The 21,419-nt window shown below is 35.8% G+C and overlaps 3 protein-coding genes across 4 annotated transcripts; 1 reads left to right on the top strand and 2 right to left on the bottom strand.

Moving 5' to 3' along the window:
- The first annotated feature begins 55 nt into the window (after nucleotides 1–55).
- Hat1 (Histone acetyltransferase 1) lies at nucleotides 56–4,588 on the top strand. Of its 2 annotated transcripts, XM_053759735.2 has the most exons (7): nucleotides 56–426; nucleotides 570–739; nucleotides 1,323–1,654; nucleotides 1,825–1,990; nucleotides 2,552–2,700; nucleotides 3,210–3,378; nucleotides 3,518–4,588. In XM_053759735.2, exons 1-7 carry the CDS (start codon nucleotides 366–368, stop codon nucleotides 3,683–3,685), a joined length of 1,215 nt encoding a protein of 404 aa, XP_053615710.1. In that variant the 5' UTR covers nucleotides 56–365; the 3' UTR covers nucleotides 3,686–4,588. The 2 variants fall into 2 exon arrangements, with proteins under 2 accessions (XP_053615710.1, XP_053615712.1); XM_053759737.2 differs by lacking the exons at nucleotides 56–426; nucleotides 570–739 and adding an exon at nucleotides 837–959.
- A 211-nt stretch (nucleotides 4,589–4,799) lies between these two features.
- msl-3 (male-specific lethal 3) lies at nucleotides 4,800–12,928 on the bottom strand. The gene is made up of 13 exons (XM_053759733.2): nucleotides 12,513–12,928; nucleotides 11,860–12,038; nucleotides 11,065–11,189; nucleotides 10,654–10,759; nucleotides 10,246–10,434; nucleotides 9,834–9,959; nucleotides 9,354–9,508; nucleotides 6,408–6,576; nucleotides 5,985–6,086; nucleotides 5,667–5,769; nucleotides 5,409–5,496; nucleotides 5,238–5,322; nucleotides 4,800–5,022 (listed from the first exon to the last, which is right to left on the bottom strand). Exons 1-13 carry the CDS (start codon nucleotides 12,639–12,641, stop codon nucleotides 4,950–4,952), a joined length of 1,629 nt encoding a protein of 542 aa, XP_053615708.1. The 5' UTR covers nucleotides 12,642–12,928; the 3' UTR covers nucleotides 4,800–4,949.
- Nucleotides 12,929–14,634: 1,706 nt separating this feature from the next.
- Nucleotides 14,635–15,853, bottom strand: Ccp84Ad. The gene is made up of 2 exons (XM_053759795.1): nucleotides 15,754–15,853; nucleotides 14,635–15,399 (listed from the first exon to the last, which is right to left on the bottom strand). The coding sequence occupies exons 1-2, from the start codon at nucleotides 15,763–15,765 to the stop codon at nucleotides 14,752–14,754; spliced, it is 660 nt and encodes a 219-aa protein (XP_053615770.1). The 5' UTR covers nucleotides 15,766–15,853; the 3' UTR covers nucleotides 14,635–14,751.
- Nucleotides 15,854–21,419: the final 5,566 nt, after the last annotated feature.

Raw genomic sequence — 21,419 nt, 5'->3', positions numbered from 1 at the left:
TTTGAAATCGTCAATGTCACTAATTTAATGTATGTCAACTCATGTCAATTTTTGTTCATTCACTTTAAATCGGGGGCTCGATCGTTTATCGTTTTTCGTTGGTTTTCTTTTGATCTTTGAGAGGAGTTCTGGTCCTTGATTTGTGAAATTAAATTTTGTGGGCTAAATTGCTGAATCTCTTGAATTTACTATTGAAAAGTACACCTTCCAGAAATAAAAAACTGATATTAATCCTGCTACTGGCGTTAAGCACTTTGTTCAAAGAAATAATAAATCACGTTTTTCATTGGCAACGATTAACGTTTTGCGCGGGAAGCAGGAACAGTCTTATTGGAATGAGAATTTGCACATATTTTAATTAAAAGATGACTGACGCGTTGTGCCATTTAGTTGTAGATGGAAATGAGGTTTTAGAATTTAAATTGGGTAAGTGGAAAGTGTAATTCTCCAGACTACCTACCTTGTCAATAATGAGTAATGATACTATCCCTTGATTCATTATTGGTACGAAGTTTTTTAACTAAATATGCAGCAATAACATTTTGACACAAATAAAAATTCTGTTGCAGTGAGGAGTGTCCAAGACATAGAAAATGATGACACAAGTTTTGGTCCTGAAATGTGTCATCAGGTATTTGGTGAAAATGAGAACATTTTTGGGTACACAGACCTGCACATAAGACTATACTACAGTGCAGGCAGCCTACAAACATATCTTGGAATAGAATACACAGATAAGGTACACTGTTGACAATAATTTTATCAAGGGGTCATTGACTTTCTCTAGTGTTCCTATTACAAAGTGTTGACATTTGGTATTCCAATAAAAGTATTTGTGAAATAGTAGTGAGCAGTAACTATTTAAACCATATAAGGCTTTGATTTTTAATCATAATATGTATATTATATAATAAAAGTATAGAAATAAAACATGTTTTATGGCTATTCACATTGTATCTGTTAGTTGCCAATGAGAAGGAAAGGATTTTAGTTTAGTTACTTAGTTACCTTAAATAACAAAAATGAGATGTTGATATAGGCAATGACTTGTACTTATATGAAGTAATTTTAAATTAACTGATTGTAATGAGGAAAACTCTAATCTCATAGGTGAAAAAAATTTACAATGTCAGAATCTCAAATTGCTTTGCATCTTTACAATAAAGTGGTTTGGATAATATTATAATATGTCCATTACAATTTCACCTGCAAATTACTGTTATTACTTGCACCTGTGTGTGCAAGTAATAACAGTAATTTGCAGTCATCGTAAATGAAATGATTATGATACTTGTTTTTAGTAGATATTAAATTATTGACAGATTGAGCCCAGTAAATCTGAAGGGATGAAAGCAGACGACGTAGAAGGTGCTTTGAAAAAGGTCCTTGCTCCTGGTTTTGTCACCAATTTGGATCATTTTATCTCTCTGGTAGACAAAGACAAGTCGTTCATCCCACACGGTCGTCTCGTTCATGCATTCACAGTAACTCCTGATGATGGCAGTGACCGGCGCATGTTTGAAGTTTACTTCAGTGAGATATCGACACCTGGTTTCTTGACATTTCATGAGCGCCTGCAAACTTTCCTACTGTGGTATGTTGACGCCGCATCTTTTATTGATGTTGATGACGATCAGTGGAATTTCTTTACAGTGTAAGTAGAGTTTTTCTGTGTATTGTATTTTTTCAAGATATTTATTTTAAATTTTTATTGACAGTAAAGTATCCATGCTGTGGCAGTTCCACAGGTTTAATTTATGTTAATTGCCATAATTCTTTAAAATAACTATGTAAGCAAGTAATTTCAAAAACATGTTCTTCTAGATTTGAGAAATATGACTCATGTGAAGGAGGCCACCGGTATGCAGTAGCTGCCTATGCCACAGTGTACCGCTACTATGCATACCCACGCAACTTGAGGCCTCGGATCTCACAAGTGCTCACTTTGCCACCATTCCGAAAACTTGGTATTTGCGCACATCTCATAAAAGTATGTACTATTATTACCTTAATTTGTAGTTTTATACATAAACACAATACACATCTCGCAAAAATTACATACAAAACAATATAAAATTTGTAAATAATAAATGCATGTGCTTGTCTATTATACTACATACACTTTCATAGCTCTGTTCTAAGCTGATTTTGATAAAATTTGGAACAAGACATTGTTGATGACCTAGGCTACCACGGGCGGACGGAACTGCGGACACCCCTAGTTAGTAATATACCAAGGAGCTGATTTTCAATCAATGCAAAATAGCCCAATCCACATCATGTGTTTTATTCTAACAAAAACATGTTCATGTTCTACAAAATCTTATACACGAAAATATTGGTCCACTATTTACATATTTTTGCTTGCATCTACAATGTTTTTGATTAAGGTGTCTGATGAAAAACACTACACAAAATATCAAGAATCTAAGTACCGTCTAGTGTGTGTAATGAAAACATCAAATTTTCTGTATATATGTATATATATTTAAATATCCTCTACAAACTCTTGTGTTATTATTATATTAGCACATTTCATTTTCATTTTTAGGCGATATATACCCACTTTACAGTATTACCAGAAGTTGTTGATATAACAGTGGAAGACCCATCTGCAGACTTTCAGAGAATAAGAGACTATGTGGATGCCAAAAATTGTGAAACCTTGCCAGCCTTCCAACCTGCCAAGCTATATCAGGGGTAAGCTGAAATCATTCATTTAATAAAAAAGTCTAAGCTTAAAAAGTCTTAACTAAGCGTTACATCAGTCTTTCCGCCGCAGGAAGCGCGGAGACCACTGTCCGCTTCCCTACCTTTCTGTCACCTTTTCGATAACCTTAGTTGTCAGTCTTGACGGCTCAAGCCAGCACTTCTGGGGTTTGCCTCCTACTGCCAGGACCATGCAGAAGCAGCATGGCCAAAAATTTGTTCCCTATGAATTTGTTGGTCACGCTATTCGCTGGTTGCTAATGGCGCAAACCATTATGCAAAACGCGTTTTAAAGTACCTATTAATAAAAAAATAACTATCTATATAGCTAAATTATTTTAAATTTAATCTATTTTTGTCGAGGCTGTTTGTGGAAGTTGCTTGGTGCGACTATGCCAGCCTCATAGGGAAATTCCATTTTATATTTTTTATATGGAACACTTCTTTAAATATGATTATTTAAAGCAGATTGTAATAGTAAATAATTAGTAATTTCCCAGGTTCTCACAAGAGATGGCAAACCAAGCATGTAGCAAGTTCAAGATCAACAAGAAGCAGGCGCGTCGTATTTACGAGATACTGCGGCTAAAAAATACTAACACTTCTGATAAAACTACATATTTGAACTACAGGCTAGATGTTAAGAACAGGCTAAATGCACCTTTCCAGGTAATTGAAGTACACAATGACATATGGCGCTATTGCGTTTTAATCTACCAAAACAAAAAGTGAAGAACGCCAATATAGGTCTATTATATTGGCTTACTTTAACTATGTACATACGTCAGTCATCGGTTTTGATTTACAGAAAAAGAAGTTGGAAATGAAGAAGCTCCAGAAAGTTCTAGCGCCTGAAGAGTTTGCGGCGACAGTAACATCTAGCGGCGTCAGTGAGACTCAAGGCCGGCTGTGTGCGCTGTATGCGGCGCTGGAGCACGAGTACCGCCGCGTCATACACCGCATGGAACACGACTAGATAAACCAAACTAAATAGTACCCCAATACTCACCCTTCCCCTATCATAAATTCAGATTCAGAAGGTAAATTTCCTCAGAAAATAATATGAAATTCCCAATACTACCCTGTTTGTATAGGCTCTTTAAAAAGGTAAACAATCTTGACGTCTCTTATTGAATGAAATATTCACTGTAAAAATTAAAACGTTTCGAGAAAAGGTAGGTAGTGCCATTGCGCTTCGCTTGGCTCGTCTTTCTTTCGTAATGTTAATTATTGATTTTTAAAGTGGATTTTAAAAGTAAGATGATACCATCTAGGTGAACGGCAGATCGTCAGACTGATATGGCGAAATTGTACTCCAATTAAATTGGTTTCAAAAGTCAATTCTATAAAATTTTGAATTGTACACAATAACATTATAATGACAAAAATGATGATAAATACTTATATTACGGCGTTTGTATGAAAAGATGTGTGGTCGTGTGTTATTAGTTTTGTTCTATACGTGATAATATGATAAATCTTAGACCTAAGGCCGAAAATCTTGGATGGATCTTTATTTTTTCTAACTGGCCTCTTATTTATCTCCTTTTTTACTTTACAATATTGTGAATTATCTTAACATTTTACTGTGAAGGCTGATATGTTTAAATTGTCCATTTAATGTTATGTTTTGCTTTATATTAATTTAGTTTTTGTGTTTGTACCTCATTAACATTTCGTTGTAGATTAGATCTAATACTAAACTCGCGGCTAGGCCGTATCAAAACATGTTATTTTGAAATTGTTGTAGGAATTTGTATGTTTCGTTCATCGGGTGAATGTATGACGAACATAGCATTATTCTCCAACTCAAATCGTTCTCGTTGTGATTGTCAGATTAAAAGTATTTTTATAATAAAATTGAATTGTAAGATTAGAAGTTTTCTTTTATTCTGTATATATTCACTTTACGGATGCTTTTTTGTGATACATACAAAAGGTTGCAATGAAAAACGTTAAATACTGATATTAAACAGACTCAAGGCGGTATTTACGTAGCCATTTGCGATTGCCTCCATTTGCATCAAAACATAATTATTTACTTTTATAATAACAGGACCAGGAATGCTTACAAAATAAAAAACAATACATTTGTGAAAAAATATTGTATTATTATATTCATAATTATTATTTCTTGATCTCTTGTACATTCTTTCAAAATATAAATCATTAGGAATGGTATCATTTTCACAAACTGCCTTAACAGGTCAACGGAAGAACTATTATTTAGTGGTTGATATTTAATGAGACCGCGACACGTTGTCTGCTATGTAGTACATCTCGCCGAACCATTCGCTGTGCTCGTCCAAATACCTGCACACATAATATGGCTACTCTAAAATGCAGTTTAGTTGCCCCCTGACAGAAATTTTGGAATCAAAAGTACCATAATTTATTCTGATTACTACTATATAAGGCTACATTACAGTTTTTGCAAAAGTATGATCATCCATGAATTAATACATCTTATTTCAATATATCTAATATCGATGAGGAGTTTATTATTTTTATAAATTATTCATACTCACTGAATAAACATATCGATATGTTTCAATATAAGTTTTAACTTGAAATCTGGCATCTGCGTTGCGTTTAGAAAGTCTGGTAATTTTACTGAAAATAAGAGGAATCATTTTAGATTAAGAAAAAATTGATTTGGTGTTGTCAGGTATTTTATGAATATACCTATATGTATTTACCAAAAAGTCTGGCAAGGTGTATAGCGCCGTAGACCCGGCATGGTAAGTGTTCGGTGCCCTCTCGAGGAATAATTTGCCATTTCGCCACCTGATAAAATAATAAATTTTCATGTATACATTTAATAAACAAATATTCAATTCAATATACTTTATAAGTAATCGCTTCTAACATGGCCGGTGAGCTTTTGTTGTTCGCTACTTAACGATTAGCGAACTTAAGCTACGGTACCCGCAGTAGAGCCGCTGCGGTGTACTCACCTTGTCGAACAGCAGCGACAGCGGCGTGCGGGTGGACACGGGCGCGGGCGTGTGCGCCGGCCGCGCCCAGCACTCGCTCAGGGAGGAGCCGCTGCTGCCCACACTGACAATACAATATGGTTTATTCGCCACTAAATATAAACTAACAAATATTAAGAAAAAAATATGGCCCGATTTATGGGCTAGTAATTGCCTAGTTACTTCGTAACAGATAAATCACTCTCTAAGAAATGCTTGGAGCAGCTTCTCCGTATGCAGAAAGGATCCAGACAAGTGGCGTAGATGCGGAAAAATAGATCTCGAAGGAAGTAAGTATACCTGGAAGAGAGAGTTTCGAATGTGCGCGGGTCGCCGGTGGAGGTGGAGGGCGCGGGCTCGTCGTTCTCCGACTGCGACACCGCAGACTTGTGCGACCGCAACCTGCAGCCATATTGTACAACACTATAGCATTCTGTTCGTTCATTCTCGTTTCTTATAGTGTGTAGAACACTATAAGAATTACATCCTAATAAGTTCTGATCATATGTATCCTATCCTAACTAATATTATAAATACGAAAGTAAATTTGTTTATTATGTACTTTTTATCTGCTCAACCTACATTCTGGTTAGTTTATTTCAAGTGTAAAGTTCCGTCATAAAGGCAACGCAAGAATTGTTGAACTTTATTTTTACACGTCAAATTTGTGTAGAAAGAAATCATTTTCATGTCACAGATATTATAATAATTAGGCTTATTTACCGTCTCGCCACATTTCCACTGCGTGTAGAGCGCCCCTCCCTAGGCTTGGCGGAGCCGCCCGAATGATTTAAGTTCTCCCTGTTCTCTTCGTTTCCCACGTCATTCTTGGATGAGTTCTTGTCATTTGTCTCCATTTTTTGACTATCTTCGTTATGATTTACCGGTGTCACTAAAAGTTACATTAATATAACAAATATATATAATTATCAACTATGGTGTTGCCAAGACAATGCCACAGTTTATTTCATTATATACGATACACTTCAACAAGTCACTTCACAAAATAAAGATAGATTATTCTACAGGGGTAATCTGGTATCATTTACCAATATCAACCAAGTGTTCGCCCCATAGTGGTGACCAATGGGGTGCACATTGGTGCTCCCACAAGCTCATAGACGAGAGGATAGATGTAGAGTTGTATAGGAGCCCTTTTTCACCTACTGCTGGGCATAGGCTTCTCTTCGCATACACCACCCTCCCCAGTGCTGTACATTTCTCATCCATGTACGAGCTGCGACTTTCATTATGTTGTCCTCCCATCTCTTTGCAGGTCGTACGACACTTCTTTGGTATAAACAAAATTATTAATTTAACCGATTCATTGCGATGCCTAATTTTGCAAACTTTTACTAATGGCGTTCAACAAAAACTATGTGACACGGCTGCCGGGTCAAGCGCCATACGATTACATGACACGCCTCCTGTGTCTTCAGCCATGTGGAAAAGAATACAGTATTTCAACCAGTTTTTACATGTTTTAGGCTTACATACTTTTAGTTGACATTCGAAATCTAACGCGAACATACAGAAACGTTGTTTCAAGTGATTATAAGTGGCATAACAAGTGTATTTTTGAAAATGGAAGGTAAGTGACATTTCTAATGAAGGTGTGCAAAACCTTTTGAACTTATTTTTAAGTCCTAATGGTTTGAATAGTTTTATAGGAATGTGGGCTTGACTAAATGAGGTTTTAAGTTAGTTCTGTAATTATTGTTTTGGTTTTGCTCACAAGAAATTTCAACTTATTTACACTACGTAATGATAAACTGTCAAGTTTGATTTAGTACTTAATAGGTATATATTTATTAAAAATACTAGCTTTTTTCCCGCAATTCGCCCGCGTTCAAATTAATACATTGTCTAAGCTTAAGTTGATTGTAATATTCCCGTTCAGAATTTCATCCAAATCAGTTCAGCCGTTTCAGCGTGATTGAGAACAAACATCCAAATTCACAAAATTACAAGCATGATAACTTCCGCATTTATAATACTACTAGTATGGTTGTCATATGATACATTAAGTCATTAAGACGACTAGTGCAGCGAAACTAGCGCCACTCGTCTATAAATTCCGTATCATATTTTAAAAATCTAATCCCATAGTGTCATAGTAAATAACACATAGTATTTTTCGCAGTTTCATATTTTTTCCTTTCAAAACCGCCGAGGGAAATTGATTACCGCCAAAAGTGGCCACTTTCGGCGGTAATCAATTTTTCTCTGAATTTACCAAAGGAAAAATTATCAAACTTATATGTAAGTACCAAAAATACTATGAGTCGTTTACTAGGGCACTATGGAATAAGATTTTTACATTTTAAGAAAAAGAGTAAATAGACGGGTGCCTTCAATCTCAGTCATTCAAAATCCTAATTTGCTTAATATTGCCATTATACTCTAATTACCTATTCATAATACATAAATTTTTACCTAACCGAAACTAATAATCACACTTTTAATTTTGTAACTACTAGCTGCTCGCCCCGGCTTCGCCCGAGGTACATACATTTTCTCGCCGTAAAAACCATCCTTGAGCTACGAAGAATATTAAAAAAAAAGAATTGGCCAAATTGGTCCAGGCGTTCTTGAGTTATGCGCTTACCAACACATTTAGCGATTTATTTTTATATTAAAGATTATTTGAAGTTAGTTGGGCAAGTCCATTTTAAAACTATAGAAAAAGCAAAAAATTGTATTATCATAAGGTAACTTATTAAAATCAAAGCAACTTTTATTATGAGGCCTATACTATAAACACAATATTTTACATAGTTATCATATAAAGTTCACGCACGTGTCCTACGAAATACATATTATTTAGAAGTGACGTCACACCTAGGTAGCCTTCTCTATGGAACGTTTTGGACTCGCCAAAAAAGTGTGACTTTATGTCAAAGAGTTCTTCAGTAATCATGGTATTTCTTTTACTAGTGGGCTTATTTTTAGAGGTGTTTCCATATTTAAACAAAACAAAATTGAGTCATGTAGCCTAGGTATTATTAAATTGCAATTTTAAGCATCTGAAAAGGTTGGTTACACCGGCTTTTAATAAAATCATACAATTACCAGAAACGAAGGCTACGACCTTGATTTAGATGAAAAATAGCGACAATTTTGTTCTGGGTAGATCTCCCTAAAACCTAATTTGAAGGAGTTATCATCGATTTAAAAATGACACGGCTCCCGCGCCCTACGCCACACGTAAAAGAAAGTAATGGCACGGCAGGCGTGCCATCCGCAATGAATCGGTTAAGTAAAACCTATGTAGGTATTTAAGTATTGCGCGCTTGCGACAACCTTTATGGCATCATTAGACTGCTACATTGGAGGTCCCGGTTTCGATACCCAGTCAGGTCAAAATGAACAATTATCTTTTCAGATTGACCTGGGTCTTGGATGTTTACCTATATAAGTATTTGTTATAGAATATAGTAACGTTGAGTTGGTATCGGTATCCCATAACACAAGTCTCAACTTACTTTGGGGCTAACTCAATCTGTGTGATTTAACCATTTACATTTATCATTTCATCATGTCAGATGCCTTTAGGCGACTTACACACCACTGTTAGCAATAGCGATTATGATGTATTCTCAATATGGCCGTCTCTGAAATGAATAAGTATAATGAAAAACGTTATGCCGGTGGGCAGCGGGCACTCACAGATGCGCTCGGTGTCGGGCAGCACGGGGTCGGGCGGCAGATGCGCGTACTCGGGCAGCCTCGGGCTCCTCAGCTCCTCCTCCGCCGCCGCGGGGGAGCTGTCGTCTTGCGAGTGCTCTTCGTCGTCGCCGTTCGATTGTATGTCATCTTCGTGGCTGGACGCATATAGATATGTTAGTTCTTCTTTGGTTCTGAATAATGCCAATATGACCGGAATGGTTTTTTAAATATATTCATTCTATAATCATCATCATAATCTTATTCTCCAAAGCCTATTTAACTTAAAAACAAAATTTACAAAAAAATGTTCATAGTATAACGTCGTCTTTTTATACTTATTGTATTTGAGTGCCTTCGTATTCGCCTGCGGGTGTTTCTAATTTCTACGAACAGTTGGGGGCAGATAAACATAACCCTAAATTTATAAATCTGAAAAATAAATCTAATCATATTTTGATTATTATAATTTTTGATATTTACTTTTCATTGAACTGTCCGCATATCTCGTGGTACTGGTCAATCTCTTGCTTGTACAGCAGATGGCCTCGCAATACGAAGTCGAAGTACACTCGCAAGCCGTCCGCCACCTCTCTCACTAAGTTTAACCTGCAATAGAACAATATATCAAACGTATCATTAAAAAAAAGACTTTATTCCAAAAAAAGAAACATCAAATAACACAGTTATTTCTTTATTTTTGGCGTATTGCACTTATGAAACGGTATATGTATATTCGAAATTTCAGGAATGACAAACGATTTATTCTGATTTTCCCCGAGCAACGCTGGGACGGGTCGTTAGTTACGTATAATAACTGATTAATTACGATAATTGTATAATTAGTATATATGGAAGAAGATGAACAGTAAACAAAGCATAAGGTATAGTAGACCTGCAGGAGACGTCGAGCAGGTCGGGCTTCTGCGCGGGGTCGTGTCGCGCGCGCGGCGGATGCCAGGCGCCCGCGCGCGCGAACCACTTCACGAACGACTCCAGCACCTGCGCCGCGCTCGGCGTCGCCGGCAGCCGCGACACCAGGCCGCGCTTCACCACCAGGTGGTAGTCGAACGTGAGCCGGTCTCTGCACGCTCACATTTTTTTTATATTTCATTTATTCGGTTCACTGTTGGTTACTACAATATTATATCAGTATGATTCTTCCGACCACCACATGCAGGATAATACTGAATAAAAATAATGTTGATACATTTTTCATTACAAGTCATTCTTGTAGATTATTTCAATACAAACATTGATAAACTTGAAGGTTGAATGAAAGAATCCTTGCATAGAAATTCACCTGAGTGCAGAGGGCAAGTTGATGTGCGCTCGGCCGATGTGTGCGTTGGGCGGCGGCGTGCTGGACCCCGTGTCCGAGGAAGAGTCCGTGTCTACTGTCTCGCCACCTATTGAAATATTTGATATCACTATTTTACTAATGAGACACAAGTAGGCGCGATATATAGGAGTTCCAGTGTAATGTCTAGTGGGTAACCACAATTAGACAGAGTGCTAAGCTGTGCTTCAATACAAAACTAAATGCATCTCATACAAAAAATCCTAAAGTTAAATCTATTTATTTATATATAAATGAATAGATTTCACATTCCTAGATTGTGTAGAATCTCAGATGTTGTTGATCTTGCATGAGCTTTTGATTAGAACTTTTCATGAACAAATTGACACATAAAATGTTTACAAAGGTGTTAACCATCAGGCTGTGTGCTGCTGGAAGAGCCGTCATCACTGAATCCATGGCGTGCGCGCTTGGCCGGCCCGGCGCCCGTGTTGTTACTGCTGCCTTTCTTGCGTTCACGGCGGTATAAGTATGCACCTCTGAAATACATTTGGAATATAAGATTACATTTGAAGGACTTTAAAGTACCTACTTTCCTGAGTGAACTTGGAGTCTATATATTACTTTTGTTTTTGGACTTTAAGACACTAAATATATAATTTAGTAAAATTTTATCATCAATTAATTTCTTATTGTGAGTATTTACCATTGCATGTAAGTTTGCATGCTAAAAATTATGTATATTTTAGTTATCATTGCATGCCATGTGTTTACACAAAAAGATATTGATATTTCATCAATATTTAGTAAACAAATTATAAATTTTAATTATAAGTAGAGGTTCCAAATTCAAATCAAGTTACTCAGTATGGGGAAATTGTATATAGAAACCAATGTGAGCATATTTCGGCAGAAATCACCATAGGTGTACTAGTAGACAAGAAAGATGAATAGTGATGTTGTATGATTGATTTAAGTACAGTCAACAGCACATCAAGTTACCCAACATGCATCTCTATGGCGCACTAATAGCACACCATAGATATGAGTTTGCAATGAATTTGGGTAGGTTGATGTGCTGTTGACTGTACATAATCATTTTATTTTGGTAGGCAGTACCAATGTTGCATGTATTTTTCATTAAATGATGTCAAAATGGGATCACCACTTTCTCACTATTATTGATTTAAAATTGAAAAATAGTCTTACAGTTGCAATTGTGATTTCTCAGCCAAGTCCCTCTGCAACTGGCGGTTTTCTTCAGTGTCCTTCAAAACAAAGTCCTCGCTGACACATCGGTCCCAGGAGGAGTTCCACCCTTGGAAGTGGATCAGGTACTCAACAGTGCGTCGTCCACGTTTATCCTTACTCTCTATCACCTCTAATACCTGAAAGCATGCAAACATCACTTTACAAACATTATCTGATAGGCTAGAATTTCACTAAAATTGATAAGAATAACTTTGTTTTAATAATATCTACATAATCATCTCATTATAATAAGTTCAGTATGGGACAAAACACAGATTGCATAGACTGGATAATTGTGAATAACTATAATGACCTTGAACTTGATGAAACATATTTGTAATTTTTTTTGTTCATAGTTACTTATCATGAGAGATATCTTATAGAGAGGTGTGGCGTATACTCCACCGACAAGAGCATAGCTCTTAAATAATAATAAGAGGAAGGCACTTATCATGTTTAAGTTTTTATAAATTTTGGCAAAACATATGGATTATTAGAATCATATGCATCATAATTTGGTGAAAAAGTTTAGTTAAATGTTTCTTATTGGAAGAACGATGCAGTGGGATATTATTAGAGCGATGGTAATACTGACAAAATGTTTATATTACCTTAGAATCATATAAAACTTTGGCTTTTGTCGGATCAGGTTCGTAACATAAGACTCGTTCTCCCTCACTAAACTTATATCTAAGGCCACGTGTTGATACCATATTTTCAACCACGTATCGTAATATCATTCATTTGTTCAATATAATTAATTAATTCTGGAGTTAATAACCGGCAACTATACACTGTACTGTAATGCGGAATATGACGCGCAAAACGACTCGCACGATAATAACAACTTGAAAAATATTGGTGTAAATAATAATTGTGAAAAGTTATTTTATTCTGTTATATATTTATTGTTTCACTAATAAATAGTATTGATTTCATTCAATAAATATCTTATTTTGCTTTAAATATTTAAAATAATGTTTGGGCGTCGACCGGAAAGAAGTGTTTTGTTGTTGACAACAAACAACCGACTGACGTGCAACAGTGACATTGACGTTTACCAGATGATGCGCAGAAAATTGGCGCATTCAAGCACAGGGCACAGGCAGCCACGGCTTAAGCACGGCACGGAGGGCAAAAAATTATACATTGCTCACAAACAAAATGTATTTATTATTCTACAAGAAATCACTTCTTCATGTCTTTTTCGTTAAATGTTATTGTAATAGAAACAGTAAGTTGCACGGCAACATGTTTATATTTTCTTACTTGTCACTTGAAGATAAAATACATAGTGTTTTAATTTTATCATATCTATACTTAAATCTTTTGTAAATCTACCACTCAAATTATTTTATAATAGTAGTATTACCTTGTTTTTCTTTGCTAGAAAAAAAGACTGTTCAAACGAAAACCGGAAACAGCAATTCGGAACAGTATGAAATAGGAAACAAGTAATTTGTTTTATAAGGTTTTATATGTTTTGGTTGGTACGTAAGTACCTAACATAGATTTAGAAGGGCCCGCGGTTTGATGGAGCATTGTAAGTACATACATACCTATTCTTTTGTAAACAAGTTGGAAATAGTAAACTAATTAAATTTATCAGTAAAATGCTTGAACTAGAATTTAACTTTTTGGTTCCTCATGGTTCCACAGCCATAGGTCGATTTACATTTTTGTTACATTTTCAATTTACTAAATAAATTAATATTACATTAAATAAATGAATATAGAAAAATAACGTCCAGGGTACTTAAACATTAAAAAATCACATGGTCAAACTTAATTTAACCTGTTGTTTCCCGACTTACTCAACCCATAGCCTTCTAAGCTTTGAGGTAGATAATCCTAAGCTGTGTAATGGCTGGTGTAACTGAATGTATATCACTAAGTACGTCGCAGTCTAGCCTCATCAAAGGGCGGAGGTCTGAATGGGATGGGTTGCGTAACACCGCAGCAGCTGGCGCTTCTCGTGGGAACTATGGAAATATCAAGGTCGACGCCTCGTCCTCACGACTCCACGGTAACCACAGGACGCAATCGCAAATTCTAACCTTAATTAGTCAGGTAATTAAAAAAAGTAAGTATTTTTAATTATGTAAAAAGTATTTAAAAATAAGTTTTTAGTTAAGTTAGACAAGGAGTGTGTATCCTTTCTCGATCCGGTAACATACTCGTAGCAATATTAGTGGATATATTTTGAGAGATTTCATAATAAATAAATAAATCAGGTCTTTTTAGTTGGAATTGCCTAAATTAGTATTCTTTTAATTGTTGCAGAAAATATTATTATAATAAGTAATGGTTATAAAATGATCATAAACAACAATTTGGGCATTTAATTAAATACAATAGGTACCTGCAACTTGATAGTACAAAAATATCGTATACCTTTGACTCGAACGTAATTAGGTCGTGAACCTAGCACAGCCTTCACACATAAGTTCTGTCTAGGCGAGACAATTTATTTGCATTCTAAATGTCATGTGTTAGTATTTAACTCGATACTATTAACATTAAGTTGGGTTGTGCTCTTGTTTTGTTCTGCAGGTTAAATAGTACTTTCGTCGTGTAATACCGATTACACGTACTACAATTAATTGAAGGATAGGCCTTGGTAATAATTCCTAATAAGATGTGAATTTCTAGCAATATCTTAGGGTATCTTCAGATATCTTAAGATTTAAGGATGTACTTAAAGATAAAGAGATTCATCAATAAAAAAATATGTAGGATAGATAATAATTTAATTGACTACCCTTAACTTGTCAACTAATGCATGATTCAGCATATTTAAAATAATACGCTAAACCATATTTAAGATATAACTAAAGATTTGGTATCGATTTAGTGGTGGTACACTGGGGCGGAGTAGGCAAGGGGAGCGGCAATCTTAGCGACAGGGGCGGCGTGCAGCACGGGGGTGGCGGCGTACGCGGCGGGGGCGGCGTACTTGGCTACCACAGGGGCGGAAGCGTATGAGACCGGGGCGTGCGCAGCATAAGCCACGGGAGCGGCGACCTTGGCGACCACAGGGGCGGCAACCTTCACGCCGAGAGCTTCACGGTGCACCACGGCGTTAAAACCGTTGTGTGGGTCAGCGGTGTACTCCACAGTGCGCTTGGTGCCGTCAGGGTCGACGACCGAGTAGGAGCCCTGGACGACGTCTCCGTCGCGTGTCTCGTGCTGGCTCTTGGAGTCACCGGTAAGACCGTCTTGTACGTCGTAAGCGAAGCTGTATTGGGGATGAGGGTCGTATTCTTCAACGGCGACTTTGGTGACGGGAGCTACGACCTTGGCGACTGGAGCTGCGTAGGCGACGGGGGCGGCGTGGTAGGTTGGGGCGGCAGCGTATGCTACAGGAGCAGTTTGGTAGGCTGGGGCGGCGGCGTACGCTGGGGCGGCCTGATAAGCCGGGGCGGCGGCGTATGCCACGGGTGCGGCTGGGACGACACCAGCGCTAGCGGCTGCTATCAGGCAAGCGAGGACTACAAACTGTAAAAAAAAATGATTTTAGTAATAATACTTCACTTAATCGATGGTTAGGAATGGTATGTTTTCCAATCACTTTACTAGTCAATTATTAAAAGAGATGACAAATTTATCACAGGTTACTTCTCCTTCTGAACTTGTCGACTCGGCGAATCTATTAGTGAACCAATAAGACGCCACCACAGTTTACTAATATATTGTTTTCACTCACGAATAACTTCGTAATTTTTCGTATTTTTGTACGTAAGGAAACTAAGTATTAAGGAAACAATTTTTTTACTTCGTAATTAATATCGTTCTAACAAAACACTCGTCTCACTAATATCACAATTATATCATCGATACTTAATGTTATACCTTGAATGCCATTGTGAGAAATGTGAAGCGGGATGTTGAATGATGTCTGATGAGGAGCGTGCGGAGCTTTTATAGTGGCAGCGGGGGCGCACCCTTTCACTTGCGGGGTTGTGACGTCACGCGACCGTGAGCTTTAAGCCCCGGGGCACCCAGAAGCTCCCGTGTCTAGTTCAGCCCTACCGCAGTAAGGGTACCGCGATTATCCGTCAGTTGACGATGAAACCGAGACAATTTTGCTTGGTGTTACTATATATACAAGAGTACATTTTTTAAATATATGTTCTTAGACATTTAATTTAATTACCTAGTTTAAATTTGTTTTTAACATTATTTATTATCGTGAACTCTATAAAATGTCAAACTTATAGGTACGGTATTTTTAGACACTTTCAACTTATTTAAATGTACAGCTGAAATAGTACTTACTGGTCAGACAAACTAAAAATAAAATATGACAAAATAGTTGAGCTTTTTGGCAATTAGGTAGTGAGACAACGTATATGATACAGTACTATTACATATTTTTGGAAATCTAATTGCTTTAATCAGGATCATTTATCAAAATCTAACGCCATAAAGATATAAATCTCGTCGATTTTATTAGCTACGGCAATTATCATTATAATTTCCTGCAGTTTATGAAACCTTGTTTCGGCACTAAACCAAAGAATTGCAAATTTTGATTGACCCTGTGATTCTCTTTTCAAGTTTAGCTTTTGGAAGTGACGGTGGACGTGGTGGTCGAAGGGTTACAACGCCATTTTGAGGTTTTCAGGTTTTACAGTTTTTTAGTTAAATTTCTATACAAATTTATAAATCGTGCATGACGATTTATAAATTTGTATAGAAATTTGACTTACATTTGGTAGTTTTTATAGACCGCCATTTGATTCCGGTGAAACTTATGTATAAAAAAGGTGAATACAAATGGAAAATCCACTCCATTAAAATTTCCAAGAAAGTATTTGCGTATGCGTCTCTTAACGACTACGTCATTAGAACATGCTGAAATACATGAAGAAAATGTTTATAAGGGTGTTTCGAAAAAAACTTACTCCAGCAATTGATAGTGTACGTTACTCCAACTAGACAGTAAGCTTCTAGAGAAATATGAGTGGAACTTATACGTATAATTAGTGCCTAATCATGCTAATGCTATGTATGTCAATCAAGCTATGTATGTGCCCGGCATAAAAAATTGTGCCTGTTGTAATATGCTCGAAATTAAGAAGTAAGTACATACGTATACTATCTACAGCGTTTTAAAATTTATAACAAAACTAGCTGCGCCCGGGGCTTCACTCCTGTGGGAATTTCGGGATAAAAAGTTCCCTTCCATTCCAGGTTATATTTTACTCGTGTAGCAAATTTCATTACAATCCGTCTGGTAGATTTTGCATGCAAGAGTAACAAACATACACACATACATTCTCACCAACCATTTATAATATTAACTAGTTTTAACGGGAACAGTTATTTTTCCGGAATGAAAGGTACCCTATATCCTTTTCCATACTTCAAACATGTAAGTATATAAAACTTCAAGAATAGTGTTGGGTAGACAGAGCGTGAAGAGGTAACAAACAAACTTATTCGTGTTTATAACGTTAGTTGGGATTGGATAAAATTATAGGTTTATCTAGTTCGGAAATGTTGTATCTATAAATAGCTAGTTTAAATATCTTTAGTTTTAGCTTTTTCTCCGTGAGTTATAATTTAGAAAGCGGTAATTTCGGCGGTAAACCAAATAATAAATTAGATTCTAATATCACCATGGCATTCAGTAAAGGTACTATCGCGTCGACATTTAGTGAGTGCTAGAACACGTTGCGTCAATTAATATGCACGAGTACGAAGGCTATAAGACTATCTACATGTCAACGTATTTCTTGTAATTTAAGTAGCCTTATGAATATTTTTTAACGGTAGAATCAAATATCATCCATACTATATGCTGATATTATAAATGCAAAAGTCTGTCTGTCGTGAAAGCTCACGGCTAAACCCCCCGGTTTATATATATTAATAAAGTTTGATATGCATGTAAATACCACCCAAAATAAAAACCCACGTTCCAACACAGGATTTTCTAAAATTGAAGGGAGATGAAAGTTTGCATGAAAATCATGTTTTAAAAAAATTACTGTAGTTAATTTTTATGCTGCTACACAAAGCTGATTGTAGAAAAGAAGACATCAACGAACCATGCCAACAGGAAAAAAAAATATTATGTAATTTAATATGTACTCAAATTATTCAATTATTGAGTTCAGTGTGCTGTGTGAAAATGCTAATCTTTCGAACTGAATTTTAGAATCATATTTTTTACCGGTGCGCATAACGTACCTATTTAATTAATATGTTTTATTTATAACTTATGTTATGAAATGCACCCTAAGAAGTACTGTTTAAACACATTGTAAAGCTGCTCTGATTTCGAGTGTTGCACAAGCCCAGCCACGCCTGTGATCTCAAGGATGGCTACCGTAGCCACATCAATCTCCTACATACGCCTCGCAACTCATTTATTTAGCCATTAAATTATCACACACTGAATATTCAAAACTTGATTTATGACTAAATGAATGATATATAAAATAGTGTTTTAAAGTGTATCGTTAGATTACACAATGTACTTAGGTACTAGATATGTGTTTTATGCATTAGGGCGCGAATTTAGTACATATATATTAAATAAATAATTTGAAAATGTATTTATTTATCATATTATTTGTGATATTTAGCTATCAATTATGACTATCATACTTATTTCAAAAAAATCTTTTTGACTTAAGCTCATGAGTACGTAATTGATCGCTTGAACAAATCATGTATATAGGTTTATATTATGTCAATACATAAATAACATGTAAACTAGGTAAATTAACAAAGGTCTTTAATTAACAAAAAATGTCACGAAATCATGCTGGTCGATCCCATTGAATAATAACAAGGGTCACTCAATAATAAGTCGTTGCGCAATTAAATCGGTTCTCATGAATGCAGATATCGTCGTAATACGGAGGTTGCAGGTGACACCCTCGTAAACGCGTATCGGGCGATATGAACTTATCAGAAAAAGACGTTACTGTAATTATTTTGACATCTTTATCAGTCTTAAATTGAGTAACTAAATTAAAAAATACATCCTATCCAAACCCTTGAGCTAAATAATGTTATTTTCATTCTATAATTACTTATCTCATAATTTTTTTGTGTATAAATAATGAATATTATACATATATATATACAATTACTTTTTTATGTTCGTAATTCTAAATAAGTTCACATTCATTTTTTAACTTTTTTTGATTGCCTCTTAAATTAGACATGATAGGCTTCCTTAGAAAAAAAAATCTAGTTATCGTAGTTACGTATTCTACTGAGTTTTCCAAACATCGAAATCCATCCAGTAATTCTTAAACCAAAAGTATGAAACGTTAGTAATAGGGTACCAATATAACAGTAGTATTGTCCATGGATTCAATAAAATATTGACCAGCAACATATCGCATTTAGTTGAAACAATACGCGGTCGCCTTGACATTATGCTTACCGTGTGCACACGCCTAATGCGCGATCTTATCCGAAAGCTGCCCAAAGGTTCTAACCTGGCATCCTGGGTGAGCGACGGAACGCAGCACGACTCAATGTAACGATATGCATTCATCATAAGTAATTACAACGACAACAAAGGCCATATGCCACATGCCACATACACACCTACTTAGGTACATTCGTCATATTCATAACGCTCTGCAGCCGCGCTGCCGTACGAGGACGCTTTGTGTTTTGTCGTTCGCTTTGGACGTTGGGAAACGGCCGATGTTATCTATAAAGAAAATAAGTAGCCTAGACCTTTTAATCCCATTGTTAAGTAGTTGAAAACAAATAATAATATTCATTTTTACTTCAATATTCATTGAATGAAGAAAGAAAGAAAGAAAGAAAGAAAGAAAGAAAGAAAGAAAGAAAGAAAGAAAACATTTATTTGCCAAAAACATGAGTACAAATAGACAAATTGATGTCAAAATGAATTAGACCTACACGTTTTACCGAATATAGGTATGCAAATATAAATAAATAAAGAGGAGCATGCTATCCACTACAAATCCAAAACAAAAAAAGAATTATTAATAATATTTTTAAATAGATTTAAATTTAAGCTTTTATATTGATTTGGAATTTTGTTGTAAATTTTCGGTGCCATACATACTATGCTTTTACCGAAATGTATATATAAAGCATACATTTTTAATTACAATATTTTTATTACCCACTGGATGGGTTGGGTGGTGCTGGTGGTGAATAGGTGTACGAGGAATAAAAATATCTATTCTCCCATCAGGGGATCACAGCGGTGTGGAACTACGGATTAAATCTTTTATTTTAGGTGTGTTCCACTTAAACCCGTGTGACCCGGTTCTTAGGTCTTTGTCCCTTTGAATCGCTTCTAAGATTTGAGGAAGTATTTGTAAACAACATGAAGCGAAATTAGATTGAAGTAAACGAAACATTTATTATTAGTACTAAGTATTAGGTAATTTTATGAATCGTTGTTAAGTACTCCTATTTAAATGAAGTTTCTTGAACGACTTTTAAGATCCGTGAATTCGTGAACCACCATTGATAACAGATATATATATGGGAACCACCTAATTGAATTAAATTATAAGTAATCAGGTACATAAAAACATGTATATATTTAAAATATCTATTACAATGCCGTATGTTTTGCATGCGTGCACTCCTTGACTTTACTGCCTCGCCACACCCGTCCAGCTACTTTTGTTTTCATCGAGGCCTCCATAACCTAACTCTGGCTACCACTGGCCATGGCCGTTGAGACCATAACTAATTAACTGTTAAAACAAGCATTTATCTTATAAAATGTATACAAGACTTTAACGGTTTCAGAGTATTTAAATAATTTTTAATCATTTTTAATGTAGAGTTAGTTGTTTAGATCATTTTGGATTTCCTTACCTTTTGTAGATGTTTCCAAAAGGGATTTACTATAGCACGCCAGATTAAAAGGTCCCTACGCTTAAACCACGTCTACCATATAATTGCTTCCTGATATTTGATGAATATAGAAAAATACTGCATTAGACTACACTATCAAAATTGCTGAATTAGGTAGCATGTATTTGCCACTTCAGATGCTTGTCACTTGATTTGTGAACTGTATCAATTCATGAACGCTTCAACAGAAACATAATGAAATAGTCTTATAGATTTGATATAGTATCATAATAAATGTCTTTGGAGCTATATGATATTCCTATTTCCTAATTCCTAAAAGTAAACATATAACCTATATTTACTACTATATTTGTTAGAACTGCAATAGCGCTAAACTTCTTTTTTTAACACATGTTTTGTTGTTTTAATATTGGCAGTGTCTAGTCAAGTGGGCTTATCTGATTAAGTGGAGCGTATGGCCGCTGCTCACGAGCCGTGTTGCAACACTTGCACTCCGGACCGCTGCCGTCCAGATGGATATTGTTTAATTATATCGTTACCTATCATTTCGCTTGTCACGTTATTTTACTTCCAACATTAAAATATCAGGTAGTGAGTCCAATGAAGGTTACGTACGTTTGATATTTTAATTTTGATGTTAATCTTTTCGATGTATCAAAATGTAATTATAAAACATTTGA

The sequence above is a fragment of the Plodia interpunctella genome, chromosome 19 (genome assembly GCF_027563975.2).
Source record: "Plodia interpunctella isolate USDA-ARS_2022_Savannah chromosome 19, ilPloInte3.2, whole genome shotgun sequence".
Lineage (NCBI taxonomy): Eukaryota > Metazoa > Arthropoda > Insecta > Lepidoptera > Pyralidae > Plodia > Plodia interpunctella.
Note: the sequence above shows the minus strand (reverse complement) of the source record. Positions and strands in the feature narration are given on the sequence as shown.

Excerpts from the sequence above, each read along its gene's own strand:
- Hat1 (XM_053759735.2), top strand. The coding sequence starts at position 366 with ATGACTGACGCGTTGTGCCATTTAGTTGTAGATGGAAATGAGGTTTTA. Across the intron at positions 1,655-1,824 it reads CAGTGGAATTTCTTTACAGT|ATTTGAGAAATATGACTCAT; the intron begins GTAAGTAGAGTT and ends ATGTTCTTCTAG. Across the intron at positions 3,379-3,517 it reads GGCTAAATGCACCTTTCCAG|AAAAAGAAGTTGGAAATGAA; the intron begins GTAATTGAAGTA and ends TTTGATTTACAG.
- msl-3 (XM_053759733.2), bottom strand. The coding sequence starts at position 12,641 with ATGATATTACGATACGTGGTTGAAAATATGGTATCAACACGTGGCCTT. Across the intron at positions 10,435-10,653 it reads AACTTGCCCTCTGCACTCAG|AGACCGGCTCACGTTCGACT; the intron begins GTGAATTTCTAT and ends GTGAGCGTGCAG. Across the intron at positions 5,497-5,666 it reads TGTCGCTGCTGTTCGACAAG|GTGGCGAAATGGCAAATTAT; the intron begins GTGAGTACACCG and ends TTATTTTATCAG.